This window comes from Echiichthys vipera, assembly GCF_963691815.1.
Source record: "Echiichthys vipera genome assembly, chromosome: 18".
NCBI lineage: Eukaryota > Metazoa > Chordata > Actinopteri > Perciformes > Trachinidae > Echiichthys > Echiichthys vipera.
The window spans coordinates 18,744,564-18,770,656 of NC_139843.1; the positions used below are offsets into that span (position 1 = coordinate 18,744,564).

Genomic DNA, 26,093 nt, shown 5'->3' on the forward strand with positions numbered 1-26,093 from the left:
TTCACTGTTCTAAATGAATGTGCCTCCGTTCACAATTATTAGCAATGTAACAAGATAACAGCGAGCAACACCTGCAATGCCCCATTCTCCAACCCCCCAGGGTTGAGACTGTACCACACAAGCTGCCCCCTTGAACTTAATGTGTAAGACACAAGTGATAATCTTACATCTGATTTTCTGTTTTACCCGCTACTTCAGGTTGCGGTCCACATTACACATGGCGTATCATTTGTTTGTTAAAATGCTGATATTGATTCAGAGACAATGACATGACTCTAATTTAACAGTATGCTTATCAACAGAACAAGCGGGAAACCCAAACTATTTACTGTTTGTCAATTGGACGCAATGCTATTGACTTTGAATCTTGCTAGCATAACATTAGCAGTAGCTTTCTGGCTCATAGCCTGGGTTCTATGAGCTGAGTGGACTCCTGTCATCTATTAATTCCTGATCATGGACACCGTGCCTAGCATATACATACTAAATTCTGAGATGCTATCAAATGCCATTCATATCAGATATACTATATGAAAATATTAGCAACATTTTGATTCATGTTTGATTAGAGCTGCCTAGTTTGACCATTTGCGTTGCCCTGGATGCAGTATGACAGTTACGTCGAATGAAGGTCAATACAGGTATATTCAGAAGCACAGTATGAGAAAAAAATCTTTTTCAACATATTCTAGCAGTAAGTATGAACCTGAAAATGAGCACAATATGGAACCTTTAAATAAACTGAGGCAGCACTCTCCCAAATTTGGTTGTTTTTATATCTGCCAGGGAGACCCATCATGACCGGGACACATCCTTAGAGTGACTGGCTGCTGAGTGGATATATTCCAAATGTTGATTTCAAAGACTTTTCAAGGCTTTTAAGGCTTTTTCTGTAGAATAAAACAACATGTTTCTACAAATGGCAAAATAAAATCTAACAAGGTAATGTGCTGATTTGTGCTGGAAATAAGTGAAAATATTTTGCCCTGTTTAAACTATTAGAGATTCATCACTGAAAATTGGCCTGTTGAGGCAAATAGTTTCCCACCCTGCGACACATGAGTCTACATTGTTATTCTTTGTTTTCATATTATTCAAATGGGATATTGACAGTGGAATTTAAGTTCATGAGCATAATTTGCTCTTGTCCCTGGAAAGCCTTTTATTTGTACATGTGGCATACTGATTGCAGTTGTGGCCTTCTCAGAGTAAATGAGTCTCACAGGACAATTAGTCCGTGAGAACCATCAGTAAGAGACATTTAATCTCAGACTCTGATGGATGCTAAACAGTAAAATATTTAGCATCATCAATCATCCAGATGTAATACTGTAGGCGCTCCTTCTTGACTTTCATTACAAGTTTTAGACAATTATTTATCTAGTTAAAGGTTTTAGTTTGTTTGCCAGATATAATTATTTCATCCCTCACTACTTTTAGTGTCTCGGTTAGTCTCTCCCTTCTCCCATCTCATGTCTATTTGTGTGTTTGTTGACACACGCCTTCCACATCCCTTCATCAGGATTGGTTTAGGTGTCACAGGGGAAAAGCCTAGCAGCAGACCCTGAACAATCCTGCCCTGTTGTGAGCTCACTGCTTTGCCCTCCAAAACTACTGCAATCTCCCCTAACCTTGTATTTCTTACATAACCACCATATAAGGTGTTCATTAAAAAAATCTCCCACTGCTATATGGTCCTCGGTGGACTCTCATTTACCTTGATAGGTGTTTGACCTTCTTCGTCATTTTTAGCCACACAGGGTTCTAGGGATGGCAATTTCGATTGATGAGTCAGTCCATTACTTGGGTTCAAACTAAAATATCACAGCTATGAGATGAAAACAGTGTACGTTGTAGTACATTATATGTTCCTTGCAGAAACATTGAATTGTATTGGCTTTGGTGATCACTGACATGATATCTAGTGGCACCATAAGGTTTAATGCAGCACAAATCATTATAATGATATTAAAACCTGGTGAAATGAGAAATATGTAATGTAAAAAAGGGTCACATATGGAGATGAACCCACAGATAATTGTTACCAAACTCTACAGTTCTTCAACAAACAGATTGAAAAGAAGAAGGAATTTCCAGAAACACTAAAACCATGTCAGCTGGAAGTGCAAAGTGGCAGTTGTTTGCTTGCACGTTTGACTAATCAGCTTTATGAAGTGGTAATATGTCCATGGTGTGTTTGTTCCATTTCCCAGAAATAGCAAAAACAAGTGTGAATTTGCAATAGTTGCTACCACATGTGTAGATGCATATTTCAGCCTCCTAGGGGTGAAAACCTTGGCTGCCAAAGGGTGGGGAATTGCCTCATACTTTGGTCAATGACCAAATAACTGAAAAATGAATGACATTCACATGCTACCATCTAATGAAGATGGTGAACATAGTATAACGTAGGGCTCAGTGATAATTTGATATGAGTGTTTATCGCTGTCAATGGAATCGTGATATTGAGATACCATGATACAAAATTACTTCATCTAAATGGACATTCAACAACATCTAATGTTGGCCCCACCCCCCCACTTGCTTAAACACCAGAAGTGCACATTTTGGTCTTTTTTCAAAAGGTAAATAGCTAAATAGCATTGGGCTACTAGCCTGACATTTCTAAAATATAACGGGTCTACAGTGACAGACAGAATGACCAGTAAAAAGGCACAATGCCATAGTAACTGTAGGGTACAAAACATTGCCCATAGTGAACATAATGCCCATGGTTTTGCCGAATCCTGATATTCTGTTCCTGATCTATTAAGTTTCAACAAGTATTGAGTCAGCATTGTTTAATTTCCAGGAAGGTTTCAGTATTGAGTATTGTGATACTAAATTTGGTATTAGTATTAGACTCAATGTGATAAGTGATCATCGAGAGGGACTGCTTGAATTTGGATAACAATGGATTTGTCTTGCCTGCGTAAAGACTAATATGCTGCCGACTTATTATGAGCAATAAAAATAAGCCTCATGTCCTGATGTTCCCTGCTTGCACTGCTGTAACCTCAGCGACACTGATAATGTTGTATTGGTCCAAACACTGTACAGTACACTCAGTTTCTGCTAATTAGGCACATCTAATAATTAATTCAAACAGCTCGAACGCCCAGACATTGACTCGTGTATGAATAAGACATGAGTATGAAAAATGTAGGCAGGGGGAAGAGGTGCAGTGGAGCTGGGAATGCAAGACTTCAAATCATCATTGATTTTGGAACAGAGTAAGTTCACAAATTGGAATGCGATTTTGGCAAGGTGAGTGTAGTGATTCTCACAAGTGCAAAACTGCTGATGATTAGGCAATGAACGTGTGTAGCCTATAGAACAAATCCTGCTGAATCAGGCCTGTTGGAACTTATGCAATCCAGCAAGATCAGCATGTATTCAAATTACTATTACTATATATCTTGTATGTAAACACATTGATAGTTAACACTGATGAGATGGGAAATGCAAAAATACTCATGTCATGTCTTAAAGGACTGGGGATTTGGCTGGTACCTCATAAAGAAACACATATCCCTGGGCTGCAGCCCTGCTGCCAATGAGTGCTGCTCTTTGCTGGTGAGAGTGCTAAAGGATGATGCAGTAAGATTGAGGCCAATATGGAGACCATAAGTATTCAACAACATGTTGGTACAAAGGTTAAGTGCCGAGAAGTAATTCAACAAAAAACTCATCAAACTTTAGACTAACCTTGAGGATGGTGGAAATTTGAATCTTTGATGTTTTGTCTATCTTTAGTGGAGCGGATAAGGTCATTTAGAGAAAAATAGGTGAAATTTTAGATTCAAGGGACCACTCAAGGAACTGCAATTTTTGGCACTTCCTAATTGGATCAACCAGGAAGTCGCTGTGGTGTGGGGGTGGTGCTACATAGCTTCCTGATATCACAAAACTAAAGGACAGAATTGATTATCTAAAGTGATTAGTGGTTCTTTAAGCGCCTCGATGCTGAAAAATATGTGGAAACTTCATATTGACGGGATATGATGGTATATCAACATGTGTTTTACAGAGTGTCCTATTTATATACGGGATTAGTTTTACCTGAGGTATTTTTCCTTACAGACAGTTTACAGAAGGTGAAAATCAGAATAATTACTGACATAGTTCATTCGGACAGGACTAAAACTTGTGATAAAAATGACCTCACCCCACGTCCACACATTAAACTAATCCGTGCGAAAAGGGGACAAAGTTGTTCCACCTTTAAGCGGGAAGTGGAGGTAATAACAGAGCTGTCTCGAAGTCTGTGTAAGACAGTAGGGATGCGCGAGTTGACCAAAGTTATGAATATTAATACATTCTTAAATTGCAAGAATTAATTAATTAATTTCTACTATCATTTTTGATGTCAAATTAAAATGTTCTTTTCTTTAATGTCCCTATGAACTGATTACTGTATTACAGTTCCAGCGCCTGTTTGCCTCACGGTGTCCAGGTTGTTGTTTTCATGCTTTGAACCAGCACTGGGCTCCCACTGGAAACTGAAAATTATGGCTGTGCACAGTTAGGGAACTTCTACACCTATAACCGTTTTCTCTGGTCCCAATCAGTTGTTGAGTGGAGCATTTCCCCCTTGGTTCAGTTTCATTTCACACAAAATCTAAACAAATCAAAATGCACTCCAGGGTTCAATTCAATTGAACTAAACAAGCCCGGTGTAAAAACATTTTTAAAGAGTGCTTTTGATAAAAGCACCAGCGTCTCATTTAACCTCAAAGGACAGCTCTTAAATCTAGAATAAACAGTACAAAGTGTAAATGTCTCCATTTTACGCCCAGTACCCACAATATTGGATGTTTTCCAGTGATGGATCACTTGATCCCTTTGTTGACTGACTAAAGGTGACACAGCAGGGCCAATGCTATAATTGTGTCTCTGAGCTGTAAATGCATCACTAAACTGGACGATTTTAGCATACTCAGCTATTGTAGCTAGAGGCATGATGGGAAGGAAACTATAAGTAAGGGATGAGAGAGGGTTAGAAAGGACAGAGATAGAGCAATGGATATGTCCACGGGAGAAGCAATACAAAATGTCATTGTACTAAGTATAATGACAATAATCTGATTCTGATGGAGCAAAAAAGTACAAAAAGTGATTGGAAAGAGGACAGAAAAAATAATAATGAAATCTTTTAGTTATTGATGGCGGAATGTTATTTAAAAAGCAGAGACGGGTGAAGGAGCAATTTTCCTTCCTCACAACCATCTTCGAACTGGACTTTAATTTGGATCTCAGCTGCACACCTGTAAAGTTGCATGACTGTGTCTTCCACGTTATTGCAAACAACTGGCCGAAGACAGACATATAAACAGCTGGCAAAGCACTCAAATCTCCCTCTGTGGTAGTCCCCACTGCTTCATGTCCACGCGATGACACACACACACACACACACACACACACACACACACACACACACACACACACACACACACACACACACACACACACACACAACCGCATAAGGTCAAAACAATACCAGCACATCGCACCTGGTAAAAACAAGGCTCAGCCGCCCTCTCCAATCATTTTTGTGCAGTTCCTTATTTGGATATTTCGATGAATTGTGAATGTAGTCACCAGCCGGCTCTTGGTTGGTGAAATTTTAATGTTACAACATTAACTTTACTGTTTCTGCCCAGTAAAATAGGCCAATAATGGGGTGAATATGACAAAACTACACTGCCATACACTGCACTATTTTAATTGCATAAATAAATTAAATTAAGCTGTTGTTTTCTATTTGTTGGAGCTTTTGAAAAGTTGGACACATTGTCTTATTAATTGTATAATAAAAGCAAGATGATATTTTTAAACTTGTTACAAGATTACTGCCATTAAAAAGTCACTTGGTTACTTTTTTCAGTAGGTAGCGTTGTAACGTAACAATACCAAAAATGAATGCCCATTTGTTATTCCTATTAACAGTTGGTTATATTGTTTAGGCATAGCCTACTGAATGCCTACCTTTGATTGTATTGATTTTAAATCATTGCATAGCCTGCAGCCCAAAATCTGTAAGGATGGCTAATAACATGAATGACAGATGCAATACCCCTGGCTCTATATTTCAGGACAGGCTGGTAGTTCAGTGGTTTTTTACAGGGAAATGTGATCACAGTTTAAAAGTAATGGATTGCTATTTGAAATGAACTAAATAAGGTATTTCTTAAATTCCTAAACTAACAGGTTACATTACTGAGTATTCTAACATGTTAGTAACGAGTTACCCCAAACACTGGTAAGGCGATTTCTGTAAAGACACAAGTTGTGCCCAAAAATATGAATTTGCTTTTATTTTAAGTATACCATGCCCATGTGTCCATATACCTTTTGCCATGTAGTGTAAGTGGTTGAGAGAGAGGAAGCTGTAAAGTAAGATTACAGGCTGTTCTGTGAGCACACATCCAGACATTCTATTGATTGTAATAGTTTTTCATGACTGCTGGATGACCCGGATTTATTGCACCAGATTAGCCTGCACAGTGAGGATCACCTCAGCAAACAGATGCACACAGAGAAATATAAATACATTTTTGTTTACTGCAACACAAGAGCTTTTTGTTCCCATGGATACCAGTTCAACCCTCCACTGGTGATTAGGACAAGCGGGCGAACATGTGAGCGGAGATTCCTGGTATCCCTATTCAACCCCTCCTTCAGTGGGATTGATTTTATTTGTTTGGACAGGGAAACGGATACACACAAGACCAAAAGACAGATAGAGACATAGACTGATAGACAACAGGGATTCAAAGAATCTGGAGAAAGAAACAGGGAGCGCTGTGTTAGAGAACAGTTTAAATAATGCATCCTCGACATTTAGATTGTTCTTGGTTTCATGATCAAACGTGCTGCTGCAGCCAGGAAAAGTCTGCTGAGGGATGAAGGTATCAGGTCCTAATCCTGTCTGGCCTTGGGGAGGCCATTACAGGAGAATGCACTTGATTTAGAAGAATCATTTTTCCTTAAAAAATAACTCATCCATTTTTACATGATCTCTGTGAGACTTCAAAATCTTGCTCCTGTGCCAACTGCATGGTATCTAGAAATGGTTCCTTCTGGACAATTCTACAGCAAGAAAAGCACAGGTGTAACTAATATAAATAATGGTTTCATTCAAGAAAGACCTAAATAATTTCCGAAACAATCTTGTTTAATATTTTCCCCATAATAAACACTTACTGCTCTATGGTAGAAGTTTCCAAACTGTGCCGTTTGGTCCACTAATTTGGCCCACTTACCAACTAAACGCAGCTCACGGAGGCAATTAAAGTACTTTAAATCCCCTAGCTCCCAATTACCACTTGGGCAAAAATCACACTTCTTCTTAAGTCTCAACTCAAATCTGAATTTACAGATACACATCATTTTAGATTGAGTATGACTTTCACTTATCATATCTCTGATGATTATTGTGTCGTGTGTGATTACCTTAGACCTCACCGAACAGCGGCTAAGTTGTAGCAGGAAAAAGGTTTAAAGATGATTGTCTTTGTGCTAGCTGTTACGTTACTAGCATCCACGTAATCCTTGTCACCCATGTAGCTTACAAGAGTCGTCGTGCTGACACTGTACTTTATAGCTGTTCTCCTATAGACGTTACAAATGGCATTTTTATCAAGTTTTCCTTCCTTCTTTTGGAATCAAAATTCCTTCCAGACTTTATATTTTAGATTTGATGGTGCCCTGGAAACCGTGTCGGCCATATGATTCTTTCTCACATGAAACAATAGCAACGCTCAATGCTAATTTAACATTATACCGTCACCAACAGTGTTGGGCATGTTACTTTAAAAAGTAATTAGAGTTACTTGTTACTTCTCCCAAAAAGTAACTGAATTATTTACTGATTTACAAATTACAAAAGTAACTAATTACGATGGAAAGTAACTATTGCGTTACATTCAAGTAAATTTTGCCCAAATGTGTCATGAGAATTTGGATCCCAGCTCCACCCCTCTTTAACTGAACTTAAATACTGTCACACCGCGGTGAGGAATGTCCTGTCTTGGGCTTTTTGTCTTGTGAATTTCATGGTTTTATTTTGAAAAGTAACTCTCCTCTCGTTTCAGGTCACTTGCCCTTCCTCTTGTGTCACCGGTCTGGTGTCTTCCCTAATCCCTGATTGTTTCCACCTGTGCTCCCTTCCCTGGTGTATATATTGTCCTTGTCTTCCCCTGTCACGTCGCCAGAGTATTTCGTCTTGTCATGAAGCTCCAGCATTTCACAGCCTGGCCACAGAGTTGCCTTTGTAAAATTGATAAGTATTGCCTTGCTTGTTTTTCTGTTTCCTTGTATACCTCTGAAGAAGAGTGATTTTGATTTTTGATAAAGTTTTTTGGTTAGTTGTGAACCCTTTGTTTTCTAGAAAGCCATAGCCTTTTGTTTTGTTCCTCCCTCCTTGTGGAGTGCTTTGATTTTGTAATTATTCTTATTATATAATTTAATAGCCTTTTGTCCTTTTCCTCCTCGAGAGTGATTTTCTGTTGGTGTAACTTTTCTTAGTTTATTCATTATTAGACCAGTGTAGTGTTTTTGGTTTCACCTCCTTCGGGAGCGACTTTCAGTTTCTAGCCCTGTTTATTGTTTTCTTGTCTTTCCTCTGTCTGTTGACGAGGTAGAGTTTTAAAGCCGTTTTGTTGTCACTTCCTCTGAAGGAGATACAAGTGCTTCAGAATAAAAGCCTGTCATACTCGTTCTCCGACTGCATCTGAGTCCTAATTTCGCCAGGCCTGACAAAGACATGTGCATGTTGAATTATTTATAATAAATCGGAATATCATAATTAAATGGACACTTATTACAATACATTATTAGACTAGTTAGCAATCAAATTTCATGTATTATTGTAGGTATTATAATTACTATGCTTACATAGTGCATCAATAAAAATCACACAATAGATGTTTGTGAACTTTTGATATTTATTATATTATATTGAGAGAAATCACACTGGAATTGCATGAAAAACCGACGTGCAAAAGCAGGGGCATTACAGGACATAAAGTGCATTTCATATATACATTTGTTCCTTTAATTACATGTAAGGAAAAGTAGTGGTTATACTTACAGTTCAAGAAGGCTACTTTGGGATAACCTGGGCTCGCTATTCTGACCCAAAACTTTGTAACTACAAATTCACCAACAACGGAGAAGAGACAATTTTGTTGTGTGTGCAACCATGCATGCTTTCGTTTTTGTGACAACACCCGCCAAACTCTACCTCTGATTGGCTTACCACGAAATTTTACTCTACATCAGCGAATCACTATACTTTATGCAGTTGTCTCGTCCGCCCTCACCAAGGAGGAACAGTCTTTGCTGCTCGGCTAAGAGATCTAGTGAAAACAGATTCAAATTATAGTAATCCATCTATCTTCAACCGCTTGTCCCTATACGGGTCACAGGGGGCTGGAGCTGATCTCAGCTGACATTGGGCGTGAGGCGGGGTACACCCTGGACAGGACGCCAGTCTATCACAGGGCACGTAGAGATAAACAAAGACAGACAACCATCCACACTAACACCTACGGGCAATTTAGAGTCATCAATTAACGCAACACGTGCATGTCTTTGGACAGTGTGAGGAAACGGGAGAACCTGGAGAAAACCCAGCCCGGATTCAAACCTGGAACCCTCTCGCTGTGAGGCAACAGTGCTAACCACCACGCCGCCCAAAATTGTAGTAATGCGCCACATTTTTTGGCAGTAATGGTAATGTTCCAATGATGGGAAGAGTAATCAACTAGATTACTTGTTACTGGAAAAAGTGACACCGTTATTATTAATATTTTTTTAATAAAAGATGTTGGGGGCAGTTGGCAAGTAATGTAATTGGTGTATGCCCAAACCCGTAACACTGACTACCACAGCAAGCCTATTTAGAAACCATAACTTCATAACTTCTTTGTGAATCCTTACATCTTTATGTTTTTTTAAGTATCAAAGTAATCCAGTGATGATGTGTGCATCCATAGGTACATTATAAAGAAAACATTCTAATAGCTTATTCAGCATAGTCTTAATGGTACCAATAAATATAGACTTAAAAACCGCAGAAGCCCACGGCTGACTCACTTAAATCCATACTTCCTGTTAACAACCAAAACCCAGACACAGCCATCTTTATTTCCAGTGCTGATGTTAGCATGGTGGATGGCTATGTAAACACATATACGGCTACTTTCACGACTAGGAATGCCATACTTTTTATGGGATATATTAGGCTTCGCAGATCATTAAGCATTTCAGCATTTCTACTGCATTTACTGCATGTTGTGGGAAGTACAACATTTATATGAGAACAATGGTTCCTCACAGTTTTAAATTGTAAGTATCTGTACAAGAACAGCTGAGAAAAATGTCAGTCTTTCAAGGATATAAGAATGTTGATGTGGCCTTGTCAATTCAATTCAATTTTATTGTGTACCTTAGTTATGTCAAAAATGTACTGAGCAACAACAACAACAACTACAACGACAAAAAATCATTGACTTTGTTACATAAAACTATATTGTGTCCTTGGGTCCCTTACATGTATTAATAGGGGTTTCGGTTTATTATACTGTGAAATACTGTATAATATGAAAACTTAAGTTACTAAAAGGGTTTTATAACTGCATGAAAAAAATCATGACTCATCAAAATCATGATACCAATATTGATCAAAATAAAGAGGACATTTTTTTCCTCATAATTAAACAGCCATAATGTTAAAACTTTCCCACTATCTAGGGTTTTGCAGAATCATCCAGCAGCAACCAGGAGATGAGACTGGATGTAACAAATTTTTCCTGTCAGGGGACTACTGCCCAATCAATCCTATTCAGTTGTTTTAAAAGGTATATCACTCATTTTACAAGGTCGGCATCCATCCCAGAGTGTCGGCCTGAACATGAAAAACTGACGGCTCTGCTATTCCATTTACTGCAGTTATAAGGTGCAACAATAATTCACATTAATTGACACCACTGCAGCCAAAATCTCCACAGCTCAACATACAAATTCTGTTTTAGCAGTAAGTGAGGGAGAGCAAAGCACCCCCCACCCTAAACCCCACAAAAGAAAAGAAAAAAACAGTTAAAATGCTAAATTTCTGTCACGGTCCCCTGCATTGGAACATTCTGTCTAACACCTTCCACTGAGCTGTATCTTCTGCTTCTTCTGCAAAAATTTACAAACATTTCCATTATTAGAGCACCACAGGAGCACAAGGGGAAACAGCAGGAGGTGAGGACATGACAAAAGCCAGCTGCAGGATTTAGAGAAGTTCAGTATGATGAGACATGGATTAATGGGGATGGTGCAGGGCAGATTTTTTAATGTCTCGGTGTTGCTTGTGTAAGTGTTCCTTAACCCCTTCTTAGACTGGGGTGCCAAATTGTGTGCAGATGCCAGGCAGTTTTGTTCAGGGTCAGAGGATAAGTATTTACAAGCGTGTGCAACCGAGGACCTGAGGACTATAAACACACACAGCTGTCCTGGGTCAGTCACATCGCTCAACACACGCACACACGCACACGCACAGGCACAGGCACACGCACACACACACACACACGCATGGACGCACCAATACTTTTAGACAATCCTAATCCATATTGTCCTTAGCTCCATCACTCAAAAGTCTAAATCAGTGTATAGCATGACGGCTTTTCTGTTTTTCACTCACACTCATATTCCATGTATTTTCTTGTCTTTTCACTGAATCTATTTTTGCCCCCTCTTCTAACTTTACATTGCTCTTTTTCATGAAACTATTACAGCAGAACAAATAAAAGAAGCAGCTCACCGGTCCTTTTCCTTGTGTTAAAATGCATACCTTACTTTGACCTTCTATCTTTCCTCTCTTCACAACTATCCCTGTTTTCCTTCTTTTTCCAAATCCAGAAGCTATAAATCCTCATAGAAGCAGCCTGTAACACTTGAAGCATTTTGCATGCGACCTGAAAACCAGGGTTTAAAGTTCTAAAGAAACGGTATGCTATCACTTTAGCCACTGTGCCCCCTAGCCTTCTTTTTATTTTGTGGAAAAGAACCAGCAGCTAGAAGTCTAATATATTACCCCCCCCTCTGCATTAGTGTGCCATATGTACCCATGCCGTCACACTGCAGTAAGTTTTTCCATTACGGTTCAGTATGGTCTGGGTAAAGTAAGGCCGGTTTATACAGCAGCCTTATCTTTCTGACTGATATTAACCAAGGCCGGATTACCAACTGGGCAAAGTAGGCAAGTGCCCCCGGGGTCTGCCCCCCAGCGATCCCAAAAGTTTTAAGCTGTGTGCAATTCCATTGAATGTCCATTTTTCAGACTTCGCACCAGTAAAAGTAAAATACTAACTACAACAGGCCATGCATTCGTTCATAATGTTGTTGATGAAGGGTGCCGTTTTGTTTTAAAGAAACATTTCAATATGTTTTTAACCTGGATCCGGGCCGGACTGTCCACATGAGCAGTGCGTGACGCTGAACTTGCTGTGGTTTCCAATAGACAACGTGTAGCTTCTACAGTCATGCTAGCCTGCGTGCATGACTGTAGGATCTTAGTCTTGTTTCAGTATGTATGCTTTGCCTCTGTTGAAATTGTGTTAAATGAAATGGTAAGTAATCTAATTACTGCAAATTGATAGATAGCTCGGTAAGCCTGTAAATTGCCCTAGAAAATCACCATGTAGTTAGCTACAATAGCTAATCCAGTAGCTAATTTATGAAAAATGAATTGCTGTCATATCCTTGTTTAGTCAAAATTGTGGTTCCTGAGCTCCTGAATCCTGAATGGCTACCATTAGCCTACAAGACTAGGACCCTGGTTGAATAATAAATATGTGTATTGCCTTAAACTAACACAAAAACCCAGAGCCAATAGTTCAGGGACTGTAACTAAGCTTCCATGTATAGTGCACAGTCTAACAGGGTGTTTACAAAATGCACAGGGAATGGGAGGTAGGGGACATCAATGGGGTCCCAACAACACATTTAACCCCTAGCCCCCTTCAAGGTAAATCTTGCCATGCAGAGTACTCAACCGTTTGCTCAGCTATGTCTGAGCCAGGGAGCAGATTGCAATTGGAAACTGAATGATAACAATTCAAACTGCGCACAGGTTGGTCTGTACACTGCATAAACCACATGAGAGGAAATTGCTGTCTACGGGTTTCATAACTCTGACATCTTGCCTATCAAGATCAGTCACCAGCGGAAGTTTCTTATCAATTATCAACACTTGATGTCTGCTTACTTTGCTTAACCCTGCACAAACTGTCATTCATGCCAAACTCGCATTAGGGAGTAGAAAAAAAAGAAAAATGTGACCTATGAGCTCCTGAGTGCTAAAATGTATGTGCTATAATTTAATCTTTCTAAATGTGGGTTGCAACATTAACGTGAACCCTGCTAAGGGAGCCCTCGATCAATCCCATTCTCTATAAACTTGTAGAACAGCAGTGGAGGGTGAGTCATGGTGCTTATTGATCATACTATGGACTTTTTCAAACAATACGGTTTATAGTTACAGGCAAAGCTTCCTATCACCTATGAGGAAAGGAGAACAACACCATCCATTTCCAATTCCCAAAATGAGCCGAGTCAATGTAATCAGCTCTCAGATATATGGCTGGGAAATCAATAGTCCTTTCACCATCATGATCGAAAACGAATGAGTTAGTGTGTGTTTTCAGGATGACCTTTACAGAGGTGACCTCTACTCAATTCTGCCAGGAAACCCTCAGTCCAACTTCTATTTCATTTGGCAGCTGAGATGGAAGCTCTATGGGAAAAAAGCTATGAGATGATAACCAAGTTAATGAGTCCTCTATCAATATTTCTATAACATGCTCTGGCACGGCCTGTGATAGAAAAGGATGGCTTTAAAGTGTGCAGCTCTAGACATGGGATTAGAGCAATTATAATTAAAGATGGCGCATGTCTGGTCTGTGAAGGAATGATTATGTCAAGGCCAGCTCTGATAGCGGTCAAGGCTTCTCTCATTTGATCTTTATGGAATTTATGGGGCAAGATTTGTGCATAGCTGCTTGTAGATGCCATTTCACGGCAACCCATCTCATATTCGTTAAGATATTTTACCAAAAACTGCCATGTATATATATATATATATATATATATATATATATACAAACATAAAGCGCTAGCATGGCTAAAAGGTAAGAACACATTAAAACTACAGTTAAAGGTACAATACTTGAGTTTATCTTTTACATTCAATTTTAGTTTGAGGTTTGCTTTGGCAATCTTTTCTTTTATGTCGTCTGAAAATTCACAGGCACCAACATTTTTGCGCTTGTGCTAACAACAAATGGCAAAAGTGGTGACAGAGCTAACAGTGTTATTATGGGTTAGCTCACACTCACCTTGGGGTTAGAACAGAATACTGTGCACTAGCTTCTGTGACACCACCGTGGCTGGACACTGGTGTTAACAACACTACGAGTGCTGGTGACGGGGTAATCCCTATGTTCCGTGGTCGCATAGGCCTCAGCCTTCTCAGGTTTAATTCAGCATTTTATTCCCCTTTTTGTTTCAGGCACAGCTGACATAGAGAGAAATATTACTGAAAAATGTGCTCTTTTCTTAAAAGCCCCATGTCCTTTGCTGACTAATTTCCTCTCCTTGTTTGGGAGGAAAAGGGCGCACATTTTGACATGTCACTATGACAATGAAAATCTGTGATATATTACTGTGTTTATGAACATGTTACTTACATAAGGGGTTATTTATAAACATATATATATATTATGTGAATATTATTATATCTGTTTGTCACTATAGCCCAGGCTAGGGCTTTTATCCAGACTCTGCTCTTATAAGCCTTTTATTTTGTAGATAATTGTAATTTTTATACCAGTGCACATTGATGGGAACGGGCTATACCAAAGAAACTGAAGTGGGGGCTTGAAATAATCATTCCTTCACAGACCAGACATGCACCATCTTTAATGACCCCGTCACCGTTAGATATTCATCCTTTAAATGTATGTAATAATTAAGCCTGGTGGAGGGGAGATTCCATATGCCCTTGCTGATGCAGTGAATATTAAACCACAGCCTCATAAAACTGGGCTATGTTTTCCACAGTAACTGCAAAAAAATGCCTGGCTCCTACGATTTCCTGTGCCCACTGGCTGCATCCTGGTGTGGCCTGTGTTGCACTAAAAACGCAATCCTATCAGCGTTCATTAGTTGTTAGGGCATTTCCACGTAGCATGCCAGGCAGCTGTCACTACGTAGACTCAGGAAACATTTATGGGTGAGCATTTAGCACAAAGATGTATTAGGGGCTGATTTACAAAACTCCACTTAGGACAATGAAAAAAGTGAAAAGCAATAAAAACAAAGACAGGCGTACGTTTTTAAAATTTTTAAGAGAGTAGAGTAAAATATACAATTCAATTTTCATGACCCATTGATCTCATTTAATACAAAACTGAAATTCTAAACCTGCTGTGGTAAAATGAGTCTCCCTGTGCCAGTCTCTATATGCACCATTTTCCAGTAGTCACCAAATCAGCAGAGCTAAGTATGAAGTAGGAAGAGAGGGGAAGCTGCTGCTATCCAGGGATCAGAAATGAATAATGAGTACAATGTGAGAGTGGAATTAGATAAGATTTTGCCTGGTTTTATACATTTTTATTAGTCAGCTAAACATTTATCTATCATAAAGAGCTAATGATAATAATCATTATTTCATTGCAGAGAAAGAGCAAATTATACTATAGCTTCATGCACAAAGAATCCAGTCTTATCTTTGCTGCTGTCTCCTTGGGTCATTTAACTGCAGTGGCCGTAATTCTACAGTGAGATGATATAAAATCAATCCCCACTCTCAGTGTGATACCATGGCTTCCTTGTTTTCCCCCTCATGTCCCCGACTATAAAAACAAATGAGATGATTTTCCAGCTGGTGGGTTGTTGTGTTTGAGATACTTAAATCACAATGTGTTTCATCCAGGCCACTTAAACCGTTTATATCTTGTCATTAAAATATTATACGGCATATTGTTATCTGTAAATTAAAAGAGCAATTATTGTTTCCCCCTTGTTGTTTTCAATCAAAGCACATTTGGCCAGACTGATTGCTTAGAAGAGAGATTGGGCTGAGTCACGACCTTCAGAGTGGTTAATAAGCTATGCAACAGGTCCTGCATGTCTGCCTCTGCTGCAATTTTGCATATTTAGTTTATATGGGACTCATGCAATTTCAGAAAATCAGCAGTGCTATAAAAGTAATCGATACAAAATTTCATATTTCTCATTGAAAAACCAAAATTAATACAGGGTCAGCCAAGGTATTAATTACATTACTCATTACTTGTCAACCAGCACAGCTCCATTAGAGATGCTTTAAGACCTCCAAAGCCTCCATGCCCACACGTCACATCTGCTGTATTTAACTTGCTAGAAAAACAGAATAGAAACTGGAAAAACAAAAGCAGCTGGCCTGAATATCGACAGCTAGCCTGACATTAGCTGGTAACTTAATCGAGCCCACTGCCTTTTTTGTTGAAGCCTACAATTTAAAAAAAAAAAAGGCACCTTGCTGAGTCTTTTTTTTTTATTATTTGCTAGGCAACCACCTCAAAGTTAATCCGATTGGACAATTTGAAAAAAGAAGCTTTTTTTGCTCTGAGTTTAAGTTTTTTCAACTCAAAATATTCAGGGTGTACCTGCAAAAAATGCCATAGAGCAGGAAAGCATGCTCAGCAACCACAGACTTTATGTAAGAGATGTTTGATGCTACCAAGACGTCACCCATTGGTTTGTGGACTACCCTTTTGAAGCCAGGAATTTTTGGGCTGTTGCCATGTTGTTTTTTTAACCGGACAAAGGAACGGGGCTTCAGCAGCCTCAGGCCCGAGGATATAAATCAAGTGTGAAGTATAGTCATTTTCTCATTAACTTCTATACTGACTGACTTATTTTATAAATTTGGAGTCGCTGCCTGCTGGAAATGATAAAAAAGGATGTAGGTTTATGGCACTTCCGCATTGGCTTCACTTTTCAGATCTGGATGCTTTGTTCGTCTTTATTATACAGTCTATGTCAGAAACACAAAAGCAGCAAGCAAAAAGCGTTACTCATTAAAAACAATTACAAAAAGCTGCCGGTAAAAAGCACTCTGTTTAACTGTCACCCAAATGTGCGTTCAGACCATTTGCGAAAGATACAATAGAAGCAGCGCGATTGCATACAAAGTCAACAGACGTGATTTCAAGACTCTTTAAAGAGCCAGACACTTCATCTGAGAGCTCATTTATGTTCTTTTAGAAGCATTCAGATCCCTGGTTAGCACTAGCATTACTTCCCATTTAGCATAACAGCAGAGTAGGGTATAGCTGCAGGTTGAGTCGGAGCCAAGCTTTAGTTAGCTAGCCGCCTCGGCTTCTACCTAACTACCTCGTATGCCTCATTTGGCTTTCCGATGCTCAGAATGCGTAATTGGCGCGATGGTTCAAATATGATCAAGCAGTGCATTCCTCGCTTTTATTGTTATTTCATCGCATCTATCACATCCGGTCAGAACGCAGCTTAAGACAACCCATTGAAGGTGCGGGAGGTATATTTCTCATTAGCATTTTTCCTCTTTTGCTGGATGCTAATCACCTCTACCTCCACCAGCACAGCACTAAGCAAAAGCTTTACTAGGACTAGTAACTGTAATTTAATGACAGAATTGTTATTCCTATCAGTGGTGGTGAGGGTATTGGGGACATACTATGTGCATGTGTCTGTGTCTTCTATGGCAGGCACAAATATGGAGCCATATTCTCTGCCCTTGTGAATTATGGTCTGCGTCACTCAGCACATTGTATTCCGAGGCAGAGCAGTAATATATGACTCGCTGCTGCCATGTCTCTGCGGGCAGCCTGGACACACACACTACATAGTCATCAAGGGTAAAGCATTATTAGCTGAGTGCAAAGTTATGAATTGGCTTGTTAATATTGGATTTTTCCGTTATGGGTGAAAAATAAGAATAGTCTAAAATTATTTGAGAGGTTATTGGAAAGACACTCAGCAAATAATATCCTGCTGTGCCAATCTGGATTTAATTATGGTCCATTCATTTTATTTATGTATCTAGCAGATGTTATCTTCTACAAAATACAAAGAAATCCTTTATGTTGTATGTCAGCTGGGTTTTCTCCTGGGTGACAGATATATGAGTAAGCAACCAAACGCTCAAAGTGGCAAAATAGTGGCAAGTGTGTGTGTGTGTGTGTGTGTGTGTGTGTGTGTGTGTGTGTGTGTGTGTGTGTGTGTGTGTGTGTGTGTGTGTGTGTGTGTGTGTGTGTGTGTGTGTGTGTGTGTGTGTGTGTGTGTGTGTGTGTGTGTGTGTGTGTGTGCGTGCGTGCGTGCGTGCGTGCGTGCGTGCGTGCGTGCGTGCGTGCGTGCGTGCGTGCGTGCGTGCGTGCGTGCGTGCGTGCGTGCGTGCGTGCGTGCGCATCCTGCAGCCCCAACCCCTTTTCTTCTCATCCTGCTCTTCACTCTCTGTTGCCCTATGAATCAGTCCTCTGCACGGAACATTTGCGACCAACATTCAAAACCCTTCTAATGTTGTGCAGACTGCCAGACACATACATAAATACACATAATATTGGACATTTGGTGATAGTGCAAACATATACAGTATATAATTAAACTTGATACAGATAAGGGCTGCAGCTATTGCATATTTTTGTAATTAAGCATTCTGCCGATTATTCCATAGATTAAGCGAGTAATCGGATAAAGAAATATATGTGAGAATTTTGCGTAAAAATGTATTATAATTTGCGTATAATAATGTCTGGGGTATGCCTGTTTGGTGTGGTAATCTAACAGGGGTGTGTGTGTGTTTGTGTTTGAGTGCCTGTGTGCGTGAGGGAAAGACAGAGAGAGAGACAAGATATGTGTGTGTGTTTGTTAAGGCAATACACTTTCAATTTACCATGAATAGGTTCACTATTTAAGCAATTCTAAGTGTTGCATTAAAATTCTACCTGACACACGTGTTTACACAAACAGGTTTCAAAGACAAATAGATTTATTTAGAACATTAATTAACGATAGATATTATCAGGAAGAGTGAGTCGCTCTCTTCCTGTTTACCGTAACCGTGAAATTATCATCTGCCTGTTCCAGATGTAGTGGTGTGCATCCACAAAAATGGTTCATGTGGAACAACGATCCCTGCGCTGAACAGGCTGCATAATGCGCGAGATAGGAATTGAACTAATCATCAAGGCAGAGATTTTGCCTTGATGCATTTTGTAATCGAGTAACTTGAGTAACTCAAGTAACTTGATTATTTGTTTCAGCCCTAATACAGATTCCACACAAGAGCCATCATTCAGTACTTGGATATATTAAAAGTATTGTAAAAGAAGAGATAAAATCAAAATAAAGCAGAATCTGACAAAAATATAGATATGACTATACCAGAGATGAAGGCTCCTTGAGGCAATACAAACAAGAGCTATAAAGGATAGTTTTCAGTCATAGAGTAACTTTATAGCGATCTTGAGGAAATAGAAATTCCATGGATAATACTCAAAATAATTGAGAGGTAAAGTCAAGCTATAAAATCTACAGCTACATTACTGTACATTGTGATATTGTGTATGTAGAATAAAGCGTTCAATGAATAATGTATTTTATATTTTTAGAAACTAGAAATATTCAGAAATACAAAACAATGGTATCACTGCACAAAAGTATTCAACAAGACAATCGATATAGTTCAATATACGAGCATGAAAGTGGAGCAGTTTGTAATGATCATATTGAACTGAAAATTTCATGACCAGTCTGTCTTTGTAATTTAAATTGTAATTTTTCTGTGAATTACTAACTAAACATGCAACTTACATAACTGAATATTATTAGAATATAATTATGAAATTCAAAAATGGTGCAACATTTACATTGTATCAATAACAGCTACAGTAAATAGCTTGCTCGTTATGATTACATTTAAATTGCTATGGCATATGAAAATATTCAATTTCGACTGACAACCCTGTAGCTGTTTACGCTAATGCTAACTTTAGCTTCCCAGGCTGAGGACAGACAACTTCACAACCCTGAATCCCAGATGTCCCAGAGCTTTTACCATGACAAGCTCAGAATGATAGTGGGCCTAAAATGGTAACTGACATGTTCCAACAACTCACTCTTACACTTGACAAGTACAGAGCTATCTGCTATCTTACTCTAAAAATAGACATTATGTTTCCTAGATTCATTCATGTAGAGAAAGACCTGTCATTCTGTTGATATTTCATGAACAGAAAAAAAGGCACAAAATAGTTTTTTAAATATAAAGTTTTCCTCTTCCACAAAACCATCTTTTGCCAAATGTAAATATAATCAGCATGCAGAGCCCATAACCAGACTAAACTCAAGAGCATGTTTTTTTTTTTACCACTCACAATTAATCCTTATTAGCTACAGCTGGGTATGATATGATACCAATGAATTGTTTAGCCCTGAGGCCAACCTACTTCTCCACTTATTTTTAAAGAAGACAATGGGATGCAGTTGAAAGCCCTAAAAAGTGAGTAAGTGTACCTGTTAGATAAAGCTACAATGTAATATATGGCCAAAATCAATGCAGTAAAGTGCCAGATGGTGTATATTGCAACTAAGACTTTACAGGCTGTTAATTTCCACTGATTAAGTCATTGAGAAAAATATATACTTGATTAATCGTTTGATCAATACAAGGGTGATTTCTTTAAATATCTTGTTTTGTCAGTCCAATACCCAAATATATTTTATGAAAAAAAAACTGAGAAAATGTGGAAGTCTTTTTTTCTTTGCATGAAAAAAACAATTTAATGGTTAATCGTTTATCAAAATAGTAATAAATAATTTTTCCGTACATCATCTGATCCATTTCTTGATAAATTATTAGCCTGGTGGCATCATGCTACCATTATGAAATCAGGAGTGACCATGTATCTTTTGATATATTTGACTGAGTTACAGGCTTAGACTTAAAAGAACATGGATCGCTTTTCTTTCAATAGAGGAATTGTTTTTGCATTGAAATACATATAGGTGGAACTATCTCATGGCCCAAATGAAATATGAGATTGTTTTACTCATGCTTTGTGTCCCTCAAGGACAGAAACAATTATCTGAAAACGGTTGGCACAAACATCTCATCTCTCTAATCTCCTGAAACTTCTGAATTTCCCAAGCAATCAGTTATGTATTGTTGCTGAACATGTTTCACCAGCTCACAACACTAGAGAGAGGCAACACTTGTCCAATACGAACATATTTACACTGCATACCAGGAAGTAGGATACTTAACAGCCACGTTTTCAGAGGGCAAGAAATCAAAGTCATCTGTAATCACAAAACCCATCAGAACAAGCCTTTCCTCTCATAGGAAACCCTAACAAAAGCCTCAAGTCTAAAGCTACCAATGGCTTCAAGGCTGTTGATGTGTAGTTGTTAGTAGAAAGATGGGAAAATAGCTGCAAATTGCTCCTACCTTACAAACTGCTGTTATGTGCTCGCAGGGAGGCTGTATGAGTGAACATAAAGCTCTCAGTACACTGCTGACTGCTGGAAGATGGCGACCTGCGTGGTGAACGCTGAAAGCGATTCCTCCTGTTGAAGTAGCTGCCAGCTGACCAGGACCGCTTGTGCTTCCTCAGGTACTCCTTGTAGTTCTTGGTGAGCAGTGTGTACAGAAAAGGGTTAATGCAGCTGTTGGAATATGTCAGACATGTGGTCAGGTAGTTGATGTTGCGTTTGGCTTTTGCGGACAGGGACAGTGAGGGGTGGAACTGACCCAGCAGTTGCCAAATCCAGAAGGGCAAGAAACATGCCCAGAAGAGGAGCACAATCGTGAAGATCAGGTACAGCACCTTTAGGGAAAGAATTGAACCAAAAACAAAAATCATTCATCCAAGCACCATAGGTGGTGGATTGATTAGTAGATTAACTGAATGCATGTATACCACCCAACTACACATAGATAATCACAGTGAAGACAAACTCTATCTGGTATCTTGTCTTTTTGAGAGCTTTTCTGTAAATTAAAATGCTGAATTCACAAGATCAAATGAGGACATACCCTACTACAATGATGGTCACATATGATAACCTTAGTTTTATTAACATGAACGGAGCCTTCCAGTGGAGCTCCATGCACTAAACATTTCCATGGAGGCCTATCAAAATGTCAGGTGTTGTCTGTACAAACCTATGCAATCTGATCAGGTATATTGAGCCCTACTCCAGTATTCCCCCATAGTGATCAGTACTATGAGAGCCAAGGATGGCTTGTCAAACCCTCTCTTGCCCTATTGTGATCAAAGCAAGAGATCCACAGTCACACACAATACTGGAAGAGAGTATGAATCATTCTTCAGCAAGTTGCAGTACTTTTGAAAGTTGGACAGTCTGCATTCTCTCTTGCTCCAAGGGACTAGTAAATCCTGTGAATAGTCTTTATTGCAACTGAATGGCAGCATTTGCCACATTGTTAATCACACTGATAAGACAAAATTAACCCGTCTTAAGCCCTGCTATGAGGCAAATTGGAACGGGTTTTGTCTCAGCGGGAGCAGAAAGCAAGACAGGCATGGGAAATAGAAAACCTGCAGCAGCAGGGAGAGGATTGACAACGCAATGCTTCAAGCAGAGAGCCGAACTGATGTTGCTATAGTAATTTACTCTTAAATAGCAACTATGATGATACTTTTATGATGACAGGTTGGTTGGCAAACCCTTGCCCAAACGGAACATCATACAGTATCTATGAGAAAAAATGCCACCAGCCAATGAGCTATAGGATATAGGACACCACCCACAGGAGTTAGTACTCTTTCCATAAGGAGTATGACTGAATCAAGAGTCCTGGTTAGTTACAATAGCGTCTTGCCCAACGTCCTGCCTATTCATCAGGCTCTACCTCATTGATGGTTCTGGTTCCATCTCCAGCTGAGTTACAGACTGGGTAAGACGTGAGGCACAGGAACTATGGATTGAATTGGAGGGACTGTCCTCTGTCCGCATGTTGACAAAGAGAGGAGGTTGGTGTTGTTGAAAGTGTCAACAAATGGTCAAGCTTTTACACAGGAGACCACTGTTTGTTTCTTGTCCCTTGCCAAACAGTCCATGTTTTTTTAAACCATGACCATTCCCTAATCTTAACCAAGTAGTTATATTTACCAAAACGTAATATTTCCATAACCCTGAACCAGTAGTTTCAGTGACTAAATCTAACCAAATCTTGTGCCAGATCAGAAAACCGTTTTTGTAACAGTGATGACAGTGAGTAATTGAAGTGTTTGTTGATAGGTTATCATATATGGCTGAGCACATACGTACAAATATTCACTGTATACATCTTTGAAGATCTTTGAAGATGAGCAGTACAGCCCACTATTAGAAAACAAGCTAATCAACTATTGAAACACCCTTGAAATACACTACCTTGTGATGTACTTACCTTTTGATTGGGAAGTTTCTTAGTCTGTTTGAAGGTCTCCGTCTGTGAAACCCAATAAGTGCGTGCAAGCTGGATGTAAAGATAGCCAATGATCAGACCAGGAGCCACAATGCTAGTGCAAAACAGGAAGGAGATGTAAATCTTGTAGGAGAGTGCTGACAACGTGGGCAGACACATAGCCTTGGTGCCCACTGTCATCAGCTGAATGCTCACGATCATTGGTAGGGTGAGGATAAGAGATGCAACCCAGACCAACAGAGCAATGGCCTTCCGGTAACTTTTAGACCGCTTGACAGTGTCGAGTGGCTTGAGCACGGCAAAGTAGCGCTCCGTGCTCATGATTGTCAGTGTGAAGATACTGGCATGCATGGTTAGGAAGTCCATGCTGATCAGAATCCGACACCCGACGTCTCCAAAGTACCACCACTTTAGGAAGTGTGTGCAGACTACAAAAGGTATGGTGAGAAGATACAGCAAATCTGCCAGAGCTAAGTTAATGATGTAGATGTACATCGAGGCTGCAGTCTTCATGGAGTGGCACATGACCACCAGGGTGTAGATGTTCCCTGAGACTCCGACAAAGCACATGATGGAGAGGATGGTGCCAATGGTGAAGGTGGCAGCTGTGTCCTCATGAGCGTTCAGAGGGGGGAGGGTGGCATTGGCACCCCTTTCCACAAGGACTCCAACAGGTTCCATGGACACTGTGGTCATATCTCGATTCCTGGAAAAAAGAAAAGTAAAGGGTGAGGGTGTCAACTATATAGACAAATTACTATTGGTAAGAAACCCTTGTCTTCTAACTTGGACTGGTTCATGGACAATTATTTAATTGAATTGGATTTCACATACTGGAGGCTATTATAGTCAGAATCTATATTGGCATGTTTTAATTAATCCATAATCTCCTTTTGTAACAGAAAAAGTCATTAGGAAAGCATTTAATGAGCTTGCTTTCAATGCAAAGCTTCTTTTCAGGCTTCATCTCTACCAGTAAAGTAATTTCCAAAATCTGCATCTCTCAGATGAAGTGCCACTGACTGCTTGCGTGTTTGCAGAGGTAGAGACCTACCATGACAAACTCATCTATCTTGAGGAAAAGGAAATCCCTCATTTTACTCATGCCTTAGAAAGCAGCTCTTAAAATAGCTCTGAGCTTATCCAATTCAATTTGAATTGAAAGTTTTCACATGGCAACTGAAGCCGAATGTGAACGCAATTGCCACAACCAGGTTCAAAGATAGGTTTGGAAAGCATTAAAGTAACAAAAGGACAGCAATATATTCTGAAGGTTGCATTTTGATGGCTTAATGCTATTAAAATTAGCAAAAAGAATTAATGATAGAAATTTGACTTATACTCATTCTACCAGAGTATAATTTATGTTTTCAGAATTAATTTCAAAGGGCTGATGTTGAAATGCATCCTCACTGAGAGTATACAGGCACAATGATGCAAGCTTCTGCGATGCACGCACACAGGCATATTTACAGAAAAAGAGCCAAATGTGTTGATTCAACTGTTGAGGAAAAACAGCAAACTTTATACTCAAAGAGGTCTCACTTTGTCCAGTCTAATGTCAAGTCAAGATTAAGACAGTGCAGCTAGGGCTTCATATTTCTGTCATAACTCAACAGACATTGTTTCTTCCGCCCGACCTTACCTGAGCCCTAAGCTGATAATGGAAGGTGAATTGCTGAGTTTGAGTTAACCTTTCACATAATTGTTAGTTTCCCAAAACAGACAGTATGTCTGTCATTTTTATTTATTTTTACGCTATATTTTCATGAAAAGTACCATGTAGCACCTATCACGTAGGTAAAACCCAACCCAAACAATACTGGAAATATTTGTCCAAACCCAGCCCAACCTGTCGGGTAAGGGTCAGGTGTCCACACTTTACTGAGCATGCAAGTGAATTAGAATATATACATCCTTACCTGGACTGCCTCTTTGTCTCACTTGGCTCCTCCAAACTTCGCACTTACTGCAAAAATTTCACACTCCATAAATGTCCCAACAGATTCTACAGAGTATTTGGAAGGTGGAACACGCAAGTGGAAAAAAAGAAAGAAGGAAAAATCCAGATCCAGCAGTCTCGAGTGGTGGACATAAACAAAAATCCCTCCATTGTTGACTAGCCTCTGAAAAGCAATCAATCCAAAGTATATTGATTCAAAAGAAAGATATACTGATAGCTTAAAAGTTCTTTTCCATTCTCTCTACCATTTGTGCACCTTGATAGCACCCAAAAACTGTCAGCTGTGACATCGGCAGCAGAGTAATTTAATTTAGAAGGCAAAATGTAGAAAACAAGAGAACATCAATGAAATGATGATGAGAACTGAGGATCACGTTCAGCTACAGCTGGTTACGGAGATTTCCCCCTTTGACTGAGAGAGAGTGAGAGAGAGTGAGAGAGAGTGCCAGAGGTAGAGAGGGAGCGAGAGAGACAGAGAGAGAGAGGAAGGAGCATGCTGCTAGTGAGGCGCTCTCGCTCAGAAGCCCAAAGTGGGAGGGAGAAGACGGAGAGAATGGGTGAGAGAGGTATGCAGGAATTGAGTTCTGCTCTCTCTCTCTCTCTCTCTCTCTCTCTCTCTCTCGC

At 39.5% G+C, this 26,093-nt stretch overlaps 1 protein-coding gene across 1 annotated transcript in view; it reads right to left on the bottom strand.

Annotated features, from left to right (window-relative positions):
- Positions 1 to 25,868, bottom strand: part of uts2r (urotensin 2 receptor) — a 47,156-nt gene extending 21,288 nt beyond the window's left edge. Inside the window, exons 1-3 of the mRNA XM_083933199.1 lie at positions 25,429 to 25,868; positions 23,489 to 24,212; positions 21,521 to 21,899 (exon numbers count right to left, since the gene is read on the bottom strand). Of these exons, the coding sequence (XP_083789325.1) occupies positions 21,522 to 21,899; positions 23,489 to 24,202 (1,092 nt within the window). The 5' untranslated portion in view covers positions 24,203 to 24,212; positions 25,429 to 25,868 and the 3' untranslated portion in view covers position 21,521. The remainder of the gene's footprint in view (positions 1 to 21,520; positions 21,900 to 23,488; positions 24,213 to 25,428) is intronic.
- Between the last annotated feature and the right edge of the window lie 225 nt (positions 25,869 to 26,093).